Source organism: Ziziphus jujuba, chromosome 8, assembly GCF_031755915.1.
Source record: "Ziziphus jujuba cultivar Dongzao chromosome 8, ASM3175591v1".
In the NCBI taxonomy this organism is placed as follows: domain Eukaryota; kingdom Viridiplantae; phylum Streptophyta; class Magnoliopsida; order Rosales; family Rhamnaceae; genus Ziziphus; species Ziziphus jujuba.
In genome coordinates, this window is record NC_083386.1 from 27,586,642 (window position 1) to 27,604,356 (window position 17,715).

Here is a 17,715-nt window from a genome sequence, read left to right on the forward strand (position 1 = left end):
AAAAAAGAAGTTATGAAATTAAGATGCCAATTAATTGTTCATTGAATAACAAAACATCTATTTCACTTAGGGTCAAATGTTTACAAATGACGTCCACCAATTGTAATTGGTAAACTGAAAAAAACATAAATAAATAAATAAATGAAAAAATAAAAAAATAAAAAAAGAAAAAGAAAGAGAAAAATTTAATCACAGTACAGAGTATATCAGTCAATAACTTGTTGCTGCACTACTAAGACAGAAGCTCTACCATAAACATCAGTAGAGACAAGAAGATCTCCAATGGCGCCAAGCTCAGGGAATTCACTCCATTCCATTAGACCAGAAGTCTGCGGACTCTCCACCCCATATCTTCTCCCTGTTATTATCAGATCATAATCATCCACCAAACTCCTAACTATCAAAGCCGTTTCCGATCCATCTTTCACTACCTCCTCTGTATATCCCACAAACCCTGCTTCACCTGCAACACTCGAATTGCTATATCTAACATCCTTGAGAACCTCCGCATCCAACATCTTTTCCCACTTCAAGTTCGGATTCTCGGGCAGTTCTTTCGGTGGAATGAATTGAATCACCGTTAGGCTGATACTTGGATCTTTAGCCATGCGTTTGGCAAAAACCAATGCCTCCCTGTCATCTTTACCTCCCATGAATATCGTACAAACTGAATGTACATATACATCGCTGTTCGGTAAAGCGTTGGCATTTCCCCGTCGCTGTGAATTACCACGGCTAACGAGGATTCCAACGGAGCATGGAGCTCTTTCGAGCACACTGGAGTTCAATGTCCTTACCATATTGTCATCGACTTCGACACTTCCATCGATAGACCATTTTCGATGGAATGGGAGGATTATGAGAGATGTGAGCCTGTTCAAAGCCATGGTGCAGATATCGTCGTACATCAATTTGGGAGGTGAAATCGCGGTGAAGGCGTTGACGTTGACAGTGCCCCAGTTGTCCCTCTCGAACCGACTGAAAGAGAGGATGACATTTTCCGAGTAGGAGACATTGGATATGGTCTTCTTCTGTATCTGGTGGGAAATGAAGATGGGTGAAGCTCTACCGATTAGCTCGATTAAGTGAAGCACATAAACAGTAATGGGGTTCTCTTTCGTTGGACATGAATAATCAAGAAGATTAATCATGGCAGGGACGTTATCAGGTCTATTTATACAAGCGAGAACTCGAAGCTCAGAATTTGGTTTCAAATGCATAATGTTCCTCTTCTGGTACCCTGCATATTTCCTTGATGGATCATAAAGGTATTTCACCACAATAGGAACTAAAATCGACAGGGCTAAGATGATGAGCAGCATTACAGCATAACTTTGGTCATCAAGGCCCTGCATTTCATCCATCAACAAAGAAACAAATACAATTAGGACCCAAAAAACCAAAAAAAAAAAAAAATAGTAGCAGAAGGGAGTTAGTTAAATACAATGTAGTATACATACATTATCATCTCTGAGCGAGGAATAGAGGGCTAATTCGACAATGCCTTCGCTTGTCATGATGAGAGCCAAAGCAAAAGAATCCATGGATGGCATTCTGAAGTAAAGGCAAGGTAGCAAGCAGGCTACGAATTTGACAATGTAGGTGACGATGGCAATGACTATGGTGGACTTCATCATCGCATTGTACTTAATTTTCTTGAAATCAACTCTCATTCCTGTGGTTGTGACCATGAGAGGCAAGAACACACCGGAAACAAAGCAATCCAGCTTATCAACCACGGTGGATCCTAGTGGCGGACCTTCCGGTACAGCCATCCCCAATATGTAAGGACCGAGTAAGATGAATTGACCAAACATATTGGATAGAAGGCTGGAAATGAGAGCTAAAAGAACAATTGTGTAAACGTAGACATTCTTTACGGGTCTGCCTTCAGGGGTGCTTTTGATCATCCGAAACATGAGTGGCCGAATGACGAACACGACCACCATAACATACAAAGAAAATGAAAGCAAATCTATAGCTGTTCTTTTAGCTCCACCTTGCAAATAAGCAATGCCAAGGTTTACGAAGATACCGAGAGATATGCTTACTACGTCGCCAACCATTGATGCAGAGAGAGCTAGGCGGCCGAATTCGGTGTTGAGGATGTTGAGTTCGGTTATGATTGAAGAAATGACTGGAAAGCAAATGAGAGATTGGCCTAACGCCATGACTTTGAGCCTGTTGCTCTCTGTTTCGGTTAGTTGCTTTTGAAGTGTAGTTGTAAACCGCAAACCGAAGAAGAAAGGCAACAATGGAGCAGCAACTCCGATTATGATTGCTTTTTTACCTGCTCTCACAATTGTTCCCATGTCCATTTTCACTGCTGTCATAAACAGGAAGAGTTGGTAGCCAAAGCAGTAAATGGTTCCAAGAACTTCTTGACCTGTTCTTGTAAATAAGTTATCCACCCTGGTCTTCCCGTTTGAATAATCTACTAGTATGAACGTCAGGATGATACCACTCTGCATATGTTCACCCAAATAGAAAAATCAATTAACTGCATATAATACAATATGAAAATTAATCACAAATTTAATTTAAGACAGAGAGAAAAATTACAATGATCTGGTTGGCAATCCTGGGGAATCCAATGTACTTGAGAAAAAAATGAACGATGTGTGACATGAAGAACATCATGGCCATGGTCACCTCCAATTCAGGCATTGAACTGGTCATGATCCATTCGTCATTACGATCACCTAGTCTGTGGAAAATGTCACATTCAGAATTCACCTTTGGTGGTAATTCAGTGCAAACATCAAAATCAACCAACTCTGGCTTTTGTCTTTCATTATACATAAGTTCATCCATTTTCTCGGCTCACCGGATCGAAATCTGAGTTCGATCAAAATTGGTAGAGCAGAGAAATGGAGAAAATGTTAAGATTTTGGAGTAGAAAGAAAATAAATAAATAAATAAATTTAATCGTGTTTTGAATTCCTGAAGAAATTAAGAGGCTTTCTTTTGGTATTGTAAACAAGAGGGGGTTGTGTTTCTGTTTAAAGTAACGGTAAATATTACTCGAAATTGAATTAAGCGGCAGTTAAGCTTATCCAGCAGTGTTTGTGGAGACAAACGGTGTAAACAACTCTTTATTTAGATTTATTTAACTTTGAACATTTGGAAACTATGATGACACCTTCATATGTATTTGAGAATAGGTTGTGTTCTTTTTTTTTTTTTTTTTAATGTTATTTATTTGGTTTTTGGTGTCATAGTCTAGAAGGGTTTTGTATTTTGAGAGATAATTTATTACAAGGGTTTTTCTGTATTAAGTGGGGGAAATTAATTGGTGATCTTGTTTTACAAATCCTTTTTTTGGATAATTTGGTTATTATATTAATCTACACCAGAATTTAGTTGTAATTTTGGCTCGGTTTACTGTTGGAAATCGATTAATTCTTTCTAATGTTGTCAAGAGGAATCAATATAAGACGGAATTTCCGAAGTATATGCTATTTACGACCGACTTATTTCTTATTTTTTGAAAAAATAAAATAAATCAACAACCTAATAATTCACTTGAAATTGATACTTAAGCAATATTTTTAAAAATATTTCTATGCAAGGAACTAGCAAAAATTTAAATTGAATCCAAACAAAACCGAAGACAATTACCATGACAATCTACGTGCTTCACGTAATTGAGCTAATTGGTAGAGAGCTTCCTCAGCAATACCTGAGCTTGGTTTTCACTGATATCTATGGTACAGCCTCTGTCAGTCTTAGTGGTGCAGCAACAAATTATTGACTGATTATTCCACTAATTTTGAGTATAGAAAATTAGAAATATATTCTTTTCGTTCTTTTTTGATTTTTTATTATTTTTTCTTCCAATTAGAATTGATAACTCATTGTAAGTAATATTTTTTTTTCTGGTCACCCTCTATTTCTAATGTAACCATTTGAATCAACAATTGGTTTTGGCATCTTAATTTCATAATCAATTAAGTAGGCTATACGTATATAGGCTGCAAAACAGTATAGTGATAAATGAGGGTGTCAATATTGGACCAAATCCTCGGAGTACGAAGAAATAAAATTCTAATAGGAACCGACTAAAAATAATAAATTAATAACCACAACTAAATTACTTTATAATCTTATTTATTTATTTTTGGTAATGGTTTCCTAGTTGACAAAAAATTAATATAATGTAGCCAATTTTTTTTTTTTTTCAGCTAAGTATTTGATCATGCGTGCTTTTTTTTTTTTTTTTTTTAATAAAAAGTATATCTTTTAAAAAAGTTTTTGAATGTGAACTACCACCCATCCCATTATAAAATTGTTATTAAAAAGAAGTCTAAATTTTTATTTTCAATTTTTTTTCAAGTGAATGCCAGATAGAATAATCAAGTCCAAATGTTGAACAAAACAGAAGAAATAAAATTATAGTTGACTGGAGACTTAAAAATACTCCTAAAACACATGCCAAGTTCCACATTAATTTGGTAGTTTATTCCACAGCATGCGTGAGGGCTTACATATTCTCGTGGAAAATAGAATCCTCTAGAAAACCAAATGGGCATATTTTCTTCAATATAACCTAAAGTTGTGTCCCACAACTACGGAAACTATTACCAAAAAAAAAAAAAAAAAATTTGTTTTTGTTTTCAAGTTTTCGGCGGTTGCTTTTTTGATTTTTCTCTAATAATAATAATAATAAAATTTTATTTTTCTGCCAACCAAAAAAAGAAAAAAAGAAAAAAGGAAAAGAGAAAAGCGTTTTTCTTTTTCCTAAATTTGCTGGAGTTTTTGTTTTTATAATTATATATATATATATATATATATATATATATATATAATTTTTTTTTTTTGTGTTGATGGAAATAGTCGTTTGATAAAGCGTCGACAAACGTGGTCCTCATCAAAGTACAGTGTGGATACGCTTCCCTCGCTCTCTTCCTGGTAAGCGTTTTTCTGCTCCCCACTTTTTCCTCTTCTCCAAGGAATCTTTTTACATTATTTATTTTTTTTGTTATTTTAGCAACAAAAAAAAAAGGTGTTTTTGTTTTCAGAAAACAAAATGTATGTAATTATTCCGATTAACAAAAAATAGGGTTTTGATTCTTCATTCTATATCTATGTTATTTTCAAATTGCTAAGTTTTTTTTTTTTTGGATCCTCTTTAATAAGTGACGAGAGAGGATGGTGGGGGAAACAGAGCCGACCCTGAATCCTTGGACGGCTGCGGAACAAATGCCAGGAGTCGAAATCGAAGCTCATGGATTGTCGACGTCGGAATCGATGGTGGTTGCAGAGAGAGATGGGATGGTATTCTCTGCCGAACGGCGTATTGAGAAGCAATCGAACAAAATGTCTGATGAGAAATTGGGTGTTGTAGAGAGAGCTTTTTCCGCCGCTGGCGCCGCCTTCCTCTCCGCAATTATAGTTAACCCTCTTGATGTGGTCAAGGTAAATTAAAAAAAAAAAAAAAAGAAAAAAAAAAGCACCAAAAAAAAAATATTTCTTTTTGTTCATTAGCTAAATCTTAGTAATTGCGAAAATGGAAGGAAATTCTGGGTTTCACGTATTTGTATTAAACTGATGGTCTAATTTGCAAGTTTCGTTGTTTTTTTTTTTTTTTTTTTAAATTTTTGGTGGTAATATTTGTTCTGTTTGTTTAGTGAGGGTCCAGTTACAGTATCAAAATTTAAATTTTAACTACGTTTTCTTTTTATACTGGTGTAATAGGAACTTATTTGGTTTTTGTAGTCGTCTAACCTTGCTTTCTTGGTGTAGCACTATGTTTTCTTTAACCAAAATGAAACGTTTGTTTGATTACTCTTGATAATGGATTTTTTTTTTCCTCATTTTTGTTCATGGTATTTAATTATTAAATTGGATGTTACTTTTTATTCAACCTCAGTCTACTGCCATTGGATAACCCAAAAAAAAAAAAGAAAAAAAAAGGAAAAAAAAAAAGGGTCTACTGGCAGTGGACTTTTAAGTTGAAACTTGTACTGAACAAATTTTTCTCTCTAATATTTATCAGACAAGGTTGCAAGCTCAGGCAGCTGGGGTATCTTACTCGCATCCTTTAAGTAATAGCACAAGTCGCATGGCATATTTTGGACCAAGCATGGTATTGTCAGAGACCTTTTTTTTATGGACAGTGGTTCTTTCTTTTTGATATTAACACTCTTGTTCTTGTTGTTGAAGCAGGGAAGTGTCTTAGGCCTGTGACCTGTGAATTTAATTGATCTTCTTTCTTCATATAAGAAATGTACAGTTTGGATATGTTCAATTTGTTTCAGACAGTTCCACTGATTTTTAGAATGAATATCTGAAACTGTTCACTTTTATGAGCTAGCTGGTTATACTTGTTTAAGGATGATTGGGAATTTAGAGTGTCTGATTATTTTATTGTTTCACAGTATTTGAAATTGTCTTAGATATGTATTCCCTACTTAGTTGAATACGTTTGGATCTCTTTATGAATTTTGTCAAATAATTTCTGTTTCTGTTGTTTGCTAATATTTATACTCTGTAGTGATGAGTCTTCTGAAATGTTGTGTAGAATGTCGACAAGTTCTAATGTTTAATGGTTCCCCAGTTGTTTGCGGATTTAAGATGCTCTCCATCCTGCGCACGTGCTGGAGTCCATGGTACTGTTTCAATATGCCCTCCTGATTGTTTTCAGTACAAGGGAACACTTGATGTATTCTACAAAATCATTCGTCAGGTTGGTACTTTCTGTTCTCAATTGTAACTTTTAGATAACTTCAGTCTTTATAGATTCTGCAAACCTTTTTTTACTGCTGTTGATGTAATATAGGGATGTTTATTTTTTGGTATGAGGTGCCTGGTGTGGTTGGTCAGTAAAAACCTGCAGGCATTACATGCAATATTTGTTTTGAGTGCCCCTTTAAGTTTTGTTGTCCATTTCAACCAGTGTCAATTGTTTTACTGGACATCTGTATTGTAGGAAGGATTTTCAAGGCTCTGGAGAGGTACAAATGCAGGTCTCGCACTGGCTATTCCAACGGTAAGTTCCTAAAGATTTTCAGGTCTTGTTTTTGGCGTGTTATTTATACTTTTATTTTTCCTGTTAGACTGCAGAATTTTGTGGCAAGTGATCTTTTGTCGATTGTCGTTTAACGTTGTTTATCAGGTTGGAATCTACCTGCCATGTTATGACATATTACGTAACTGGTTAGAGCAACTCACTTTACATAATGCACCAAGCATGACTCCTTATGCCCCTTTAGTTGCTGGGTCTTTGGCACGCTCATTGGCATGTACAACATGCTATCCTATTGAACTTGCTAAAACTCGGATGCAGGTAGTTTATTTATTAATGACTACGAATTTCTTTGTTTTTTATGTTTCTGTTTTTATTTGTCAAAGTATTTTTGTATTAAGTTAGCATGTTTTTAAGTGCACTTGCATTTGAAGTGCAGGCACTTTTTGCAGTGGGTTTATTTGGACTGGACAGCCCAGAAAGTAAATTATTGTGTGAGTGCTTTTTTTTAACTTTCTATTCTTGGTCTGTGATAGGCATTTAAAGTGGCGGAAAATGGCATGAAGCCTCCTGGTGTCTGGAAGACTTTACTTGGGGTTGTCTCTGATGTCAAGCCTGCAAGTAATGTTCGAAACAGCTGTAAGTGACCGAATGACCTTTTGTTGCTGTGAATAGAAAGATTCAACAAATTAATTTCCATAGTAAAAAGAGCTAGCGAATAGGATGGTTCTCGTTAATATGCATCTTTGTTGGTTCATTCTTCTCCCCCAACCCCATTGTCTCCTAAAGAATATTTTCTTCTGGTGTAGTAGTGATGACTGATATAAGTCTCTTGTTGCAGTGCAAGGGTACCGTGTTCTATGGACAGGCATGGGGGCACAGCTTGCTCGTGATGTTCCCTTCTCTGCAATATGTTGGTCCACCCTTGAGCCTGTGAGCATTATTTATTCATAAATTTTATTATATATCTAGGATCTCTGTTTATAAGCTATTTGTTTAAATTATGAGTGCTTTTCTCTACTGTCCTACAGATCCGGAGAAAACTTCTAAATATGGTGGGTGATGATGCCAATGCCACAACTGTACTTGGGGTAAATTTTTCTGCTGCATTTCTGGCAGGAAGCCTTGCTGCTGGTGCTACATGTCCTCTAGATGTTGCAAAAACCCGAAGACAGATAGAGGTTTTTCCATTCAGCCATTCTGTTAGAATTTACTTTCTTAATACCTGGGGGCTTGTTTGGATATATTGTCTATGGAAGTTGTCAGATTAATAAGTAAAAGGGAAATATTTAGAACAAAGTTTGCGGTGCACTTGTTAGAAGTAGACATGAAATCAAAGTGAAAAAAACAATATAATCAGATCCCAATTTATCATCAAGATTTAAGAGTGGAGTAGCATAAGGATACACCAGTTAAAACTAGGCAGTTTATGCAGGTTTTTAAGTGAGTTTGATGACTTGTTACTTTTGGTTCCTTTTCTTCATTTTCTTTCTTGAATTTGCAGAGGGATCCAGTCAGGGCATTAAAAATGACAACGAGACAGACACTAGTGGAGATTTGGAGGTATCTCTTCACTTTTTATACTTGGATTATGTTTACAATAAATAATTATGTACTTGTCTCAAAACAAAGATGAAGTCTTGGATTATATTGTGTCCTTGGCATGGTGCAAAGAAGAGGCACTTCTTCTATATTGTCTTCAATTTGATGTTTAAATTAATAATTGAACTTTGTTAAAAAATAAGACCAAAGGGGGCTACATCTTGCAATTTTTTAGGGTTTTCAGTACTAGTAAGTTGGCATAAATCTTCCCTACTTGACTCTTTAAAATTTGTTTGTAGGGATGGTGGGATGAAGGGATTGTTTACAGGGTTTGGTCCACGTGTTGCACGTGCAGGCCCCTCCGTTGGGATTGTTATTTCATTCTATGAAGTTGTAAAGTATGTTCTACATCAACGGTATCAAAGTTCATGATAGAGACAAATTCTGTTCAAGGTTTGCTTCTCCGTAGAAACAAAGCTTGATTTTAACATATCTGAAACTCTACACATCAAAGAACCACGTGCAAAGCTTTCGTGGATATAGTAAGCACACATGCAAAGGCACACTTGAAATGGAGGATGTTTATAATGATAGGGCTTCTTTCTTAGGCTTTCAAGTTGAAGTATAGAACTTAACCCCCCCAATTTTGGCGAAAAATTTTGTTGCTCTTGGTTGAGCTGGAATTTTGTCCTATATGGTTCATTCCTTAGGCTTTTTTTTTTTTGTTTTTCTCTTATTTAATTTTTTCTGAGAGTTTATCGCAGTTTCCAAATCAATGGAAAGTTGAAGTACCTGCAGAATGACAGTAAAACGTTTTTAAAATAAATTTTGTGAAATAAAGGCTTTGTTCTTTTTCCCTTTTTACTGTGCATTCAGGTAGAACAAATCGATTGGGTTGAGAATCCGATATTAAACCCCAGCGGGGCAATTGAAACTTCAACTGTAAAACATAGTGGAATACAGGATTTTATATTCATTACGAAATTTTAAACTGTTGATGACCTTTTCGGTTAAACATCAAATAGTTTGTAAGTAGAAGTCCTTATTCCTTTTCGTTTTTCCTCTCTCTTTTTTCTATAAATAATCTTTGGGAATCATTGAATTGGGTTGCTTTGGGCTAGCATTAATATTTTAAAGCGTAGCAACCTTCATTTTTTTTGTTGTTTTTTGCACACCTCTGCTTGAACCTGTGATCTAGTGGTCATAAAGAGCTTAACTACCCTAAATTGAAGTTAAAACTCTATTTTGATTTAACATTCTTGCAAAATCCATTATCTTATCAGCAATTTCTTGGTAATCCAACAAGCAGTCTTAAGCTTTTTGGGTAATCCAACAAGCAGTTTCAAGCCTTTGTTCGAATTATCAGAATCAGGGCGAAGATTTGAAATTATGAATCTTGAATTGCATTTTCAATAGTTTTTTTAATTTATTATTATAAAGTTGCAGATCATTAGTGTTATAAGTTAACCTTTTTTTTTGTTTGGGTAAAACGTTATAAGTTACTTTTAATGTCATTTTCACTCACCATTATTTAATTGATGAAATTATTGTACAACAAACTTGTCAATTAATTAGCTCATGCCGTAAAAAAATATTTGCAACTAAAATTTAATATATAAGTTTATAAAATCAATGATGTTTACAGTTTTTACTAGGACGGTTAGTGTCGAAAAAAGCTCTTTTTTAATTATTTGGAAAAACAAATGTACGATCCCTTTTTTATTTGTTTTCTGGTGATTCTATTATTGGAAAATTACGAATCATCACTACGGGGAATTAATTCCTAGGAATTAGTTTCAAATGGCCGTTAATTGCTTGTTAAACGATATTTCAAGCCATTACTATTCATTATTAAATGCAATTTCTTACTTTTCCAACCAATTATTTTCTGTCCAAATCAAAAGAAATTATTATTTTATATATTAAATTGTGTAATAAGTTATAACTAGTCCTACCTTCTTGCCTGTATGCATTAAAAATTATCAATCATAGAATATTTTTTTTAAGAAAAAAATATATGCATTAAATAATAATAGGTTAATACAATTAGTGAATTGAATACAATGATAAAAAAGGAAAAATAAAAAATAAAAAATTGTCACCCTCTCTCACTCAACTCAACATCCAAAACAATTCCCAAAAAAAAAAAAAAAAAACCAAGAATTTTCAAAATATATGAATAAAAAGAGAATGGGGGGATAACTAGATTAATTACATGGAATTTTTCTTTTTAATCCAATATATAAAATCCCTCTATCTACCATCCATTAATCTTTTTTTTCCTCCTCCAAACCCTATTTTTTTGAATTGGAAAAAGACATTGAATTTTCAGTGAATGAGATAAGTGAGCACCAACGCCACCAGCATTAGAATGTATGCTATCCCTTGGTCTATTGCTGTCCCTGCACCAAATTAAACAAACACAAACCAATTTTGCTTAATTTTAGATTAATACTAATTAACCCTCTTATTTTCCAAAATGCAATTTTTTTTTTTTGTTTTTTTAAAATAAAATCACAAAGATTCACTCTGTTTTCTTTTTTTTTTTTTAATTATATTTTTGAAGAAAAAGGAGATTATACAAACCATCGCTAGTCGGAGCCGGAGCCGGAGCTGGAAATTCAGCACGAGCAGTGGGCAAAACGACGGCGAAGATAAGAGCAATGATTGCCATGATTCCCACTGAGGCGTTTGAAGCGGCCATTTTTTTTGTATATTTTTTTTTCTCTGCTTTCCTCTTCCTCTCTTTCTTTGTTAATGGAATTCGCTCTCTGAGACAAGAGAGAGAAAATTTGGGGAAAGAGAGAAAAAGAAAAATTAAAAGAAAAAAAAAAAAAAAAAAACCCTAAAAAACGAATTTGAGACCAGAGGAACGATGATGGTGGTGGGATTATGGTCGAAGACAATAGAAGGCGTTTTATAGTGATTGTATTAGTAGTGCATGCAAAAATATATGGGGTCCACCCGCATGTGTAGGGGACCCACATCTATTTTCACCTAATTTTTTTTTAAAAAAAGGGGGACCCACATATTACCCATGTGGCCATTCTTTTTCCCTTATTATCAAAATTATTTTTAGTTTTAAATTATTTTTTAATTAATGAGTTAGTTGGGTTGTGCCTTGTTATAAAAAACTAATTAATTAATTTGAACTAAAAGGACTAGATAGACAGACTGTGCAAATGATTTCCCACATGATGCCAGCTTGGTTTATTTCCATCTTTTAATTTAATTTAATGTTTTTTCAAAATAAAAAAATTTAATTTAATGTCTTTAAGTTATGAATTATGATTGACAATTCAAAAATGAAGCTGTTTTTACTCTTTTCATCAACGGCTTCTTTTGCCATTCTTCACTTAGTTGGTGAACCTTCTAAAAGCAATGGAAGGTTTAAAATGATGATTATCTTTGATGAAAACAACATATAATTATTGCAGTCTGCTGAATTACATTGTATTATATTTTTATGTTTTGTAACAATTTTGATTTAGGGTTTATAAAAAAAAAGAAAAAAAAATTATCTAATCTTCAAAAATAAATCATTAAAGAAAAATTTTTTTTTTTAAACAATTAAGTACATAGAGGAATTTGGTTTTGATGAGTTTTCTCATAAATTATTAAGGAAATGAAAGAAAAAGTCATTCGAAAATCTGATTGGGCTCTATATTAAAAATATGGGCCTGGGATCTATATTTGTCTCATAATCAGGTCCAGATTTTCTGGGCGAGGCCTTGAAGTCCATGCTTAACCCCAAAAAAGGGCCTCTAGCACAGGTAACAGTATGTTTTTTGATGGAAAGAATAAAATGAAACAAAACGCGGCTCTATTTATTTATTTTTTATATGGGAGGTGACTTTCATTTTTGCAAGAAAAAGTAAATGCAGTCCCTTCAACATATACTTATCTCAAAAAATTAACATTATTGAAATATTCGTTTAGTGATATAGCATATATGGTAGTTATTTTTATTAAAATTAGTAACATTATTAACTTTGTTGTTACACACATGTGCTTATCACCATAAAGTAAATTTCACACCAAAATATGTGTACGGTAGTTGACAAAGACTACCAACAATCACTTTCCTGATTGAGATCTCGGTAGCTGAGGCGAAACGATAATCAGAGAATCAAACGCAAGAGTTGGCATTTTTTTCAATTTCAAGAAATTATAAAATTCATATATTTTGGATTTTGGAGAACATATTAAATTATAAAAGTTTTTCATGCTTCATAAAATCATAAATAAGGTAGCAAGGAAATATCATCAAAAGCACACATATAGATTTCTATCTAAACTACAGTTTAACTACTTGATATCCTGCAACATCTTTATTTCTCTCATGAACATAGGCAAAAATTGATATTACATAATTCTATAGCTGCTTTAGAAGCTCAATTTCGGCCAAAGAAAAGCTCCCATGGCAAACTTTCTCTTGTGCTCAACACTTCCAACAACAGGAAGGCCATATTCAGAAAGAAGATGATCAATCTTCCATTCAGGCATGGTTTCATAGTCAGCTTTAGAATACTTTGGGTAGTGGAGTGGCATTTTAAAGTACCCAATTTCTTCTCTCCTTTGCTTCTCCTTATCAGCTCCTTTACCCACTCCACCACTAGCAAATGACTCCATCTCTGTCTCTCACTCAAGTCTCCCTCACAAAACACACCCTGCTTATGGTTCCCTAGGTGGCCTTTTAAAGGATAGAAGAAAGGGTTTTATAACATATTTCTATTTTTTGGTAATAGTTATATAACATATTTTTTGTATATGCACTAAGGAGCTCTGTAATTTTATGTATTTGAAGTTATTGGAGTAGTTGAGAAAAGTCGACAACCCACATCATAAGTATCCAACCAAATGTCTCCTAGTACACAATGTGTTCGTGTGCTCAGAATTAACAATTAATGGTCTTTGTCAATCTGGATCTATATGCATTGTAATCGTGCCGACAAAGTAAGCATTTTTGGTCTCCAACAAATAACACGTCACTGAGAAAAAAAATATTAAAATTTCATAGGCAAGAGACATAGTTTAACATGCTTTACAATTGATTGGTTATTTGGACAGGGCAGTTTAAAGGTGTTTAATTCGGTGCATGGATAGCAAGTAGACAGTGGCTGCATTTCAAATGTTGTGTACTATTATGCAGAAATATTGACTAATGGATAAAATGGTTAAAGCCACTCAATTGAAGATTGGATAACTGCACAACTCAAAAGGTACTAGTCATATTCCTTTGGGAAGCATGTACAACGATAAGCACGTGTTTATGGCACAGCATACAAATGAACACTCAAAACTACTTCCGATGGCCTAAGTTATATACAAATGGCCTACTTTTTAACATAAAACATAACCAACATAATATATATAGAGCATCAAAGGCCTACAAAAAGAAAGACATTCTCTGGCTGCAAACTTGTAGCAGAGAAATTTGTGTCATAATAACTTCCAAGTGGGATCTTAGATGGCGTCATCAGGGAGAAAGAAAGGATCCTCTCGGTTCATATAAATCTCGAACAGTTGCTTAGAGTAGTGAGTTGCCAGTGTTCTGCACAGTTTGATGGCCTTGGGGTCATACTCCTGCAACTCCTGTACAGATTTTTTCAGATCGCCTTCTGGATCCCCATCAGTTAAAAAAAAGGCCAAGGTAGTGCCCCTGCCAAAAGGGAGAATCTAGTTCTCAGCAAACATATGGTTTTGGAAAAGCAAAGAAATGCATCCATTGATCCTACCATTATTTACACAAGATATATATTTATAAGAAACAACCCTTTTTATTGATAGGAAATCAATGCAAAACGTAAAGGAGAGGATGGAAAGTAAATAACAGGGAAATCTAGAACAGGAAATTTCAATGCATATTCACTTCTAAATTTTGAAAATATCAGGGAATTGAATATGAAAGAAATTTATAAAGAAATGTAGATAACCTTACATTAAATGACCATCTGTATAAGACAGTTGAATGACCAATCTAATATTGGACAGAATATAAATTAAAATCTCTTTAAGAAGAAATCTACCAGATGCAAAATAGAACGAGAGAGAGAGAGAGGCACAACATTTTTTCAACCAAATTATTACAGGATAGGAATCCAGAGTGTGATCCAGCAATAAGCATTGCAGATTAACATAACACAGTGGTATTAGTTCTCAGATTTATAACTGCAAATCCAACTTCGTACCTGGGAGCATCAAACTTGCTAAAACCACGTTGGTTGGAGTACAAGGTTCCTTTACAAATCTTTTCCTCAGAAGTTTGCTGCCGATAAAGAGCACATACAGCCTTCATGCACAGCTCGGGATCCTTACCAAATGCTGCAAGCATGTCCGCCTCAAAGTTCCACTTTGATATATGATCTTTTTTCCTTTGAAGAGTAGATATAATCTCTCTGTAGTCCACACTGCCATCGGATAGATCTTGTGACTCACTAGAAGCATAATCACCTTCAGAAACATCAGAGCTACTAACAATAAAATCATCCAAGCCTTCATCTTCAACATCTGAGCCAACCTCATCAGGTTCCTCATCTTCTGAATCTTTGTTTGTATGAACTCCTCGATCAGTTTTAGTTTCACTAGTAAGAAATGGAGACTTCCTTTCCACCCTACCTTTTCTTCTGCAATTTTTCAATGCCACAAGACGCCTCCTTGGAGGGGTTACAGTACCTATGTCATTGTCATTCACAGAAGTAGTAGCCTTTGCCAAGTTGCTATTAAGATCAAACCCAACATGATCTTGACCTATTTCCTGAAGACGCATCCTCTTGAGTTTACAGATTGGAATGTTATCATCATCACTCTCACTTTCACTAACAACAAAATTAGAAGCTCGTTTTCTTTTAGGTGTTGAAGCCAGTGTGTTAGTTCCTTTGCCAGCATCTGTATCGTCCTCATCATTCTGGTCATGAATTGTCCCCTTCAAACTGTTTTCAGAGGTCATTTCTTTTTCACCACCTATATTTCCTCCTAATGAATAATCTGATAATTGGGCAGTCTTAACGCTTCCCTGATTATCGATTGGCAATTGTTTATGGATATTATTGGGCTCATCATCATCACTGTCAGCAATATTGATGATGCCGAAAGAGGAAGGTCTAATGCCACCTGGTGTTGACGGAGCCATTTTCTTGACGGGGCTCGTCTCTTCCTTGAAAATCAGTTGTTTTCTACCCTTTTGACAGATAGTGTAATCCACTCCAGATTCTGTATGGGAACCTTTCTCTTCTCCTTTGATACAATTTGATTGCTTACATGGTGTCTCATTATAAGGAAAGCCTATCTCAAATTGGAAACATGACAACAAAAATAACATTAGAATTTATAAGAGATGCCAATACCCTTATAAATCAAACTTACATTATCCAAAATATTAATAACAAAACTCGGATAATAATGATGTATAATTAGCTAGCAAAGGCAAAGCTAAAAACCACTTGCACCAACTGCACAAAAATCCTCACAACAAAGATCATCGAAATCACTTTTGGAGGAGATGACAGGGGTAATAAAATTCTGGATTATGTAAATCAACACGCACCGATGCACCAATAAGTAAACTCTGTCAACATTGCGAAATATTAATGAAAAGGAAATAAAATAGTTATAGATTAGAAAATAACTTGATCACTTCAAATATCAGTAAGAAGATCTCATTGCAACAGATGGACAATAATATACTTGTAAAGTAATACAAATCATAAACCTCTATGAAAGTAATAGTTTGAAACTCAAACAACAGTAGTAAAAAATATTTGCTCTTTTTAACAATTGAAAAAAGTTCTAGAAATAAAATACACACAGATAATATAAATGTATAATTTATTTGATACCTGCTGGTTGCAGATTGTCATTCCTTTTACCGCCAATCTCACCAAAACGCACCAAATCTGCACCTTCGTCCTTGCTTAGCATGTAACCCAAGTCAGCTCCAGCTTGCAACTCATTCTCAGAAGACAACCCCACTTCTCTCCTTTCAGCCAATGGCTGTTCATTGCCTTTTGAGATCGAACGATCATTCAGATGAGAGATACGTAACTCCAATTCCTTAAACTTTTCCTGCCAGAACTTAACCTCCCTTTCAGCCTTTTTCTTCTCACACTCCAATACATTGTTCTCTATCATCAGCTGAAAAACCTTATCTTCGTCCAAGTTATCATCCTCCGTAAGATCAACAACATTCTCCATTCCCTTCTCCCTTGTACAATCTCCCTTCTCATCTTTACCACAATTAACCTGCCCCTGAAGTTCATCGTTCTCTCTCTTCAAAGCCTTTAACTTTTCTTCAATGTTAAGCTTCTGAAATTCTAATTCCCTGAATTTGGCCTCAAGGCTTTCATACTCACTCTTCCTCTTTTGAATTTCCAGTTCCAACTCCATGCTCGTCATTTCACCTTTAATACTTGTCTCTTCCATTCACCAAAACCACCAATCTTCCAAATACTTTGGAAACCAAAACCTCGTATTTGCTATCTATTTAAGTTCCACTTAGTCCCTCCACATTCATCTCCAACAAACACCCTCAACCTTTCTCTCATCTAGCAGCAAAGAGAAATTCCCATTACCAAAAACTGAATTGAAATATTTTATCAGATACATTAATAAATTTCAAATGAAAAATAAATAAATAAAGTTTACGTTTTGCGTCAAGAAAAACCTCATATTACTACTCTGTTTCTCCGGCAATCAAAGGTAAGTCTGCAAAACCCAAATGCTCAAATTTAAATCAAGAAACGAGAAATTAACTGTTGAGTTCTTGTCTTTTTTTCTTTTTTCTTTTTTTTCTTTTTTTCCTTTTTTTTTTTTTTTCCTCTAAAGCTTTTGGAAACCAAGAACTCATAAAATAAGATTCCTTTTTTTTTTTTTTTTTTTTTTTCCCCTCAGGAACCAAACAGAGAACTGCTAAAAAGTCAGGAAACGTGAAGCGTACAAAGCACAATGAGGAATTTTGTAGAAGACGAAAGGCTCGCAATCCGATGAAGCGACCCTGATAGGGTTTCGAGAGTGAGGGGAGAGTTTGCAGCGTCGTGACTCGTTTCTCGTGATTCGTGAGTGAGTGAGTGAGGGGAGGGTTTCACTGGACTCGCTTCGCGTCGGAACCCTGTCTTCGTTTGCGAATTGCGACTCTGAGTCTGACCGGTTGTCCAACTCCTTCGCGCCCAATAGCCACGTCAGCATATATTCCTAGGCTAAAAACATCA

The 17,715-nt window shown here is 34.8% G+C and overlaps 3 protein-coding genes and 1 long non-coding RNA gene across 9 annotated transcripts; 1 reads left to right on the top strand and 3 right to left on the bottom strand.

Moving 5' to 3' along the window:
• Window positions 1-205: 205 nt before the first annotated feature.
• On the bottom strand, window positions 206-2,814 carry LOC125421623 (cation/H(+) antiporter 3). The gene is made up of 3 exons (XM_048470854.2): window positions 2,563-2,814; window positions 1,461-2,465; window positions 206-1,349 (listed from the first exon to the last, which is right to left on the bottom strand). The coding sequence occupies exons 1-3, from the start codon at window positions 2,812-2,814 to the stop codon at window positions 207-209; spliced, it is 2,400 nt and encodes a 799-aa protein (XP_048326811.2). The 3' UTR covers window position 206.
• Window positions 2,815-4,773: 1,959 nt separating this feature from the next.
• Window positions 4,774-9,366, top strand: LOC107414575 (mitochondrial carrier protein MTM1). 3 transcript variants are annotated; one of them, XM_016022713.4, is made up of 11 exons: window positions 4,774-4,911; window positions 5,140-5,418; window positions 5,999-6,088; window positions 6,560-6,688; window positions 6,932-6,991; window positions 7,118-7,288; window positions 7,504-7,606; window positions 7,809-7,900; window positions 7,999-8,148; window positions 8,472-8,530; window positions 8,809-9,366. In XM_016022713.4, the coding sequence occupies exons 2-11, from the start codon at window positions 5,152-5,154 to the stop codon at window positions 8,939-8,941; spliced, it is 1,254 nt and encodes a 417-aa protein (XP_015878199.2). In that variant the 5' UTR covers window positions 4,774-4,911; window positions 5,140-5,151; the 3' UTR covers window positions 8,942-9,366. The 3 variants fall into 3 exon arrangements, with proteins under 3 accessions (XP_015878199.2, XP_060675272.1, XP_024927112.1); XM_060819289.1 differs by lacking the exon at window positions 4,774-4,911 and adding an exon at window positions 4,946-5,031; XM_025071344.3 differs by lacking the exon at window positions 4,774-4,911 and having other exon boundaries at window positions 5,382-5,418; window positions 6,524-6,688.
• A 1,306-nt stretch (window positions 9,367-10,672) lies between these two features.
• LOC125421409 (uncharacterized) lies at window positions 10,673-11,398 on the bottom strand. Its single transcript, XR_007239748.2, has 2 exons — window positions 11,096-11,398; window positions 10,673-10,911 (listed from the first exon to the last, which is right to left on the bottom strand). It is a non-coding gene; the product is annotated as an uncharacterized LOC125421409 (long non-coding RNA).
• A 2,314-nt stretch (window positions 11,399-13,712) lies between these two features.
• On the bottom strand, window positions 13,713-17,585 carry LOC107414615 (uncharacterized). 4 transcript variants are annotated; one of them, XM_060819432.1, is made up of 5 exons: window positions 17,445-17,585; window positions 17,172-17,212; window positions 16,348-17,052; window positions 14,701-15,793; window positions 13,713-14,171 (listed from the first exon to the last, which is right to left on the bottom strand). In XM_060819432.1, exons 3-5 carry the CDS (start codon window positions 16,928-16,930, stop codon window positions 13,976-13,978), a joined length of 1,872 nt encoding a protein of 623 aa, XP_060675415.1. In that variant the 5' UTR covers window positions 16,931-17,052; window positions 17,172-17,212; window positions 17,445-17,585; the 3' UTR covers window positions 13,713-13,975. The 4 variants fall into 4 exon arrangements, with proteins under 4 accessions (XP_060675415.1, XP_060675413.1, XP_015878250.2 ...); XM_060819430.1 differs by having other exon boundaries at window positions 17,153-17,212; XM_016022764.4 differs by lacking the exon at window positions 17,445-17,585 and having other exon boundaries at window positions 17,153-17,386.
• Window positions 17,586-17,715: the final 130 nt, after the last annotated feature.

Coding starts and splice junctions, on each gene's coding strand:
- LOC125421623 (XM_048470854.2), bottom strand. CDS start 2,814: ATGGATGAACTTATGTATAATGAAAGACAAAAGCCAGAGTTGGTTGAT. Junction 2,466..2,562: donor GGATTGCCAACCAGATCATT/GTAATTTTTCTC, acceptor GAACATATGCAG/AGTGGTATCATCCTGACGTT. Junction 1,350..1,460: donor CCTCGCTCAGAGATGATAAT/GTATGTATACTA, acceptor GATGAAATGCAG/GGCCTTGATGACCAAAGTTA.
- LOC107414575 (XM_016022713.4), top strand. CDS start 5,152: ATGGTGGGGGAAACAGAGCCGACCCTGAATCCTTGGACGGCTGCGGAA. Junction 6,089..6,559: donor CATATTTTGGACCAAGCATG/GTATTGTCAGAG, acceptor ATGGTTCCCCAG/TTGTTTGCGGATTTAAGATG. Junction 6,992..7,117: donor TCGCACTGGCTATTCCAACG/GTAAGTTCCTAA, acceptor GTTGTTTATCAG/GTTGGAATCTACCTGCCATG.
- LOC107414615 (XM_060819432.1), bottom strand. CDS start 16,930: ATGGAAGAGACAAGTATTAAAGGTGAAATGACGAGCATGGAGTTGGAA. Junction 15,794..16,347: donor TGACAATCTGCAACCAGCAG/GTATCAAATAAA, acceptor AATTTGAGATAG/GCTTTCCTTATAATGAGACA. Junction 14,172..14,700: donor AGCAAGTTTGATGCTCCCAG/GTACGAAGTTGG, acceptor CCCTTTTGGCAG/GGGCACTACCTTGGCCTTTT.